The 1,941-nt window shown below is 48.9% G+C and overlaps 1 protein-coding gene across 1 annotated transcript in view; it reads right to left on the bottom strand.

Annotated features, from left to right (window-relative positions):
- The window catches only part of SLC2A9 (solute carrier family 2 member 9), a 157,189-nt gene that overhangs the window by 143,979 nt on the left and 11,269 nt on the right, over nucleotides 1-1,941 (bottom strand). Inside the window, exon 2 of the mRNA XM_004715138.2 lies at nucleotides 131-234. Within this exon, the coding sequence (XP_004715195.1) occupies nucleotides 131-193 (63 nt within the window). The 5' untranslated portion in view covers nucleotides 194-234. The remainder of the gene's footprint in view (nucleotides 1-130; nucleotides 235-1,941) is intronic.

Genomic DNA, 1,941 nt, shown 5'->3' on the forward strand with positions numbered 1-1,941 from the left:
CCCCGTCTTCGTTTCCTTCTGGCCTCTGTCATTCTGTCAATACCACCTTAGTCCTCACCTGAGGAGGGCCTGCCCAAGGGCCACCTGAACACGCCTGTGGGGGGAAGAGATGAGGAAATAAGAAACTGACCGAGTTCTTGTTTGTCGAATCTTTTTCGTTGTCATCAGTTGGGTCCTTTTCGCTGAGCTCCATGGTTTCCTTTTCAGATTTGAGACGGGTTTGCCTTTTTCCCCCTGAGGAAGACATAAAGGGAAGACGCCATCAGACACTTTCTGTCCCCCGTTGGTAACTGAGTGTCTTTTCAAAGACTTATTGCAAGGGAGTTCGTTGGGACATCAGGTCAGGGGAAAAGAGACCCCCTCATTCTGCCCCCCAGAACCCTCGAGACCCAGTTCAATTGAGGCTCTTTTCAGCCTCACATTTTCCATCTGTGAAATGGGAGTGCTGAACTCCATCTTGAATAACTTATTGAAAACCCAAGCTCCTTGGTGGAACACCCCCCCCCACGCACCCCCAAGACTATGGCCCTGAGTCGCCCTTGAAGTCTGGAAGTGAACTCACCTCCAAGACTCCATTTCCAGCCAAGCAATAAGTCTATAGGGGAACAGTAAGCCGAGGGAGGCACTCACACCTGAGGACCAGCAAACATTTGAGATCAAAAAGGCAGTATTGACCCAAGGTCAAAGTTCAGAAGGCAAGAAGGAGGAATGGAAACAGGGGCGGAAGTAGTGGGATATGGATGGTCCATTGTGAGGACGGCAATCGAGGAGAGGAAACAAAATGAGTGTGAACTGTTGAGGGGAAATGGAGGATCTGCTCCGTAAACCTTTGCCCAACAACTCACAGGACAAAAGACAGGAAGGAAGGAAGGGAGGGAGGGAATCCAGCCCCTCCCTGGCACACCTGCATTCTGCAGGGGAGGCCCATGATGGCCGGGGCTCATCCTGCAAATACTTTGCTCGGGAAGATGTGAAAAGGAAAGCAGCCTACTTGAAACTCATCTCCCATCAAAATGAAAAAACAAAATTACCCAAATTATACACTACCCCGCAGAACAAACCCCAACCCCAACCCCAACCCCAATTTGCTGCCATAGAGCTGATTCTGACTCGCAGAGACCCCGTGTGGTACCCTAAGACGAAATCCAAACAATGGACCAACAGATGACATCATGACAAGTAGAGCAAAGATTTAAGTTGTCAAGGGTTTGGTCTTGCTTGAAGCCACAATCAATGCTCATGGGAGCAGCACCCACGAGATCACAAGATGCATTGGCTCGGGTAAATCTGCAGCACGAGACTTCTTGAAAATATTGACCATCAAGGTGTTTCTTTGAGCACTAAGGTGCACCTGACCCAGCCATGGCATTTTCCATGGCCTCCTCTGCATGAGAGAGTTGGACAGTGAGTAAGGAAGACCGAAGAAGAATCGATGCCTTTGTAAACGGTGGTGCAGGCAAAGAACATTGAACATACTGAGGACAAACAACTTGAGCTTGGAAGAATTGAAGCCAAAGTGCTCCTTCGAGGCAACGATGGTGAGACCTTGTCTTACAGACTTCTGACTTGTGCTCAGGAGAGACCAGTCCTTGGAGAAGGACATCATGCCTGGGAAACTAGAGGGGCAGTGAATAGTGGGGAGGCCTGAAGGAGATGGATGGACGCAGTGGCTGCAACAGTGGGCCCAGGCACAGGAACAATGGTGAGGGTGGTGCAGGACTGCGCAGTGTTTGTTCTGCGAGGCACAGAGTCACTATGGGTAGGACCTGACTCAATGGCACCAACAACCACAAGACTGTAAAACTTCATAGGACCAGACAGCCTCATCTTTTTCTTTTTTCTTTTGTTTTAAACATTTTATTAGGGGCTCATACAACTGTTATCGCAATCCATACACACATCAATTGTGTAAAGCGCATTTGTACATCATTCTCAAAACAT

The sequence above is a fragment of the Echinops telfairi genome, unplaced genomic scaffold, assembly GCF_000313985.2.
Source record: "Echinops telfairi isolate 266 unplaced genomic scaffold, ASM31398v2 ScPeMD7_28;HRSCAF=97, whole genome shotgun sequence".
Classification (NCBI taxonomy): Eukaryota; Metazoa; Chordata; class Mammalia; order Afrosoricida; family Tenrecidae; genus Echinops; species Echinops telfairi.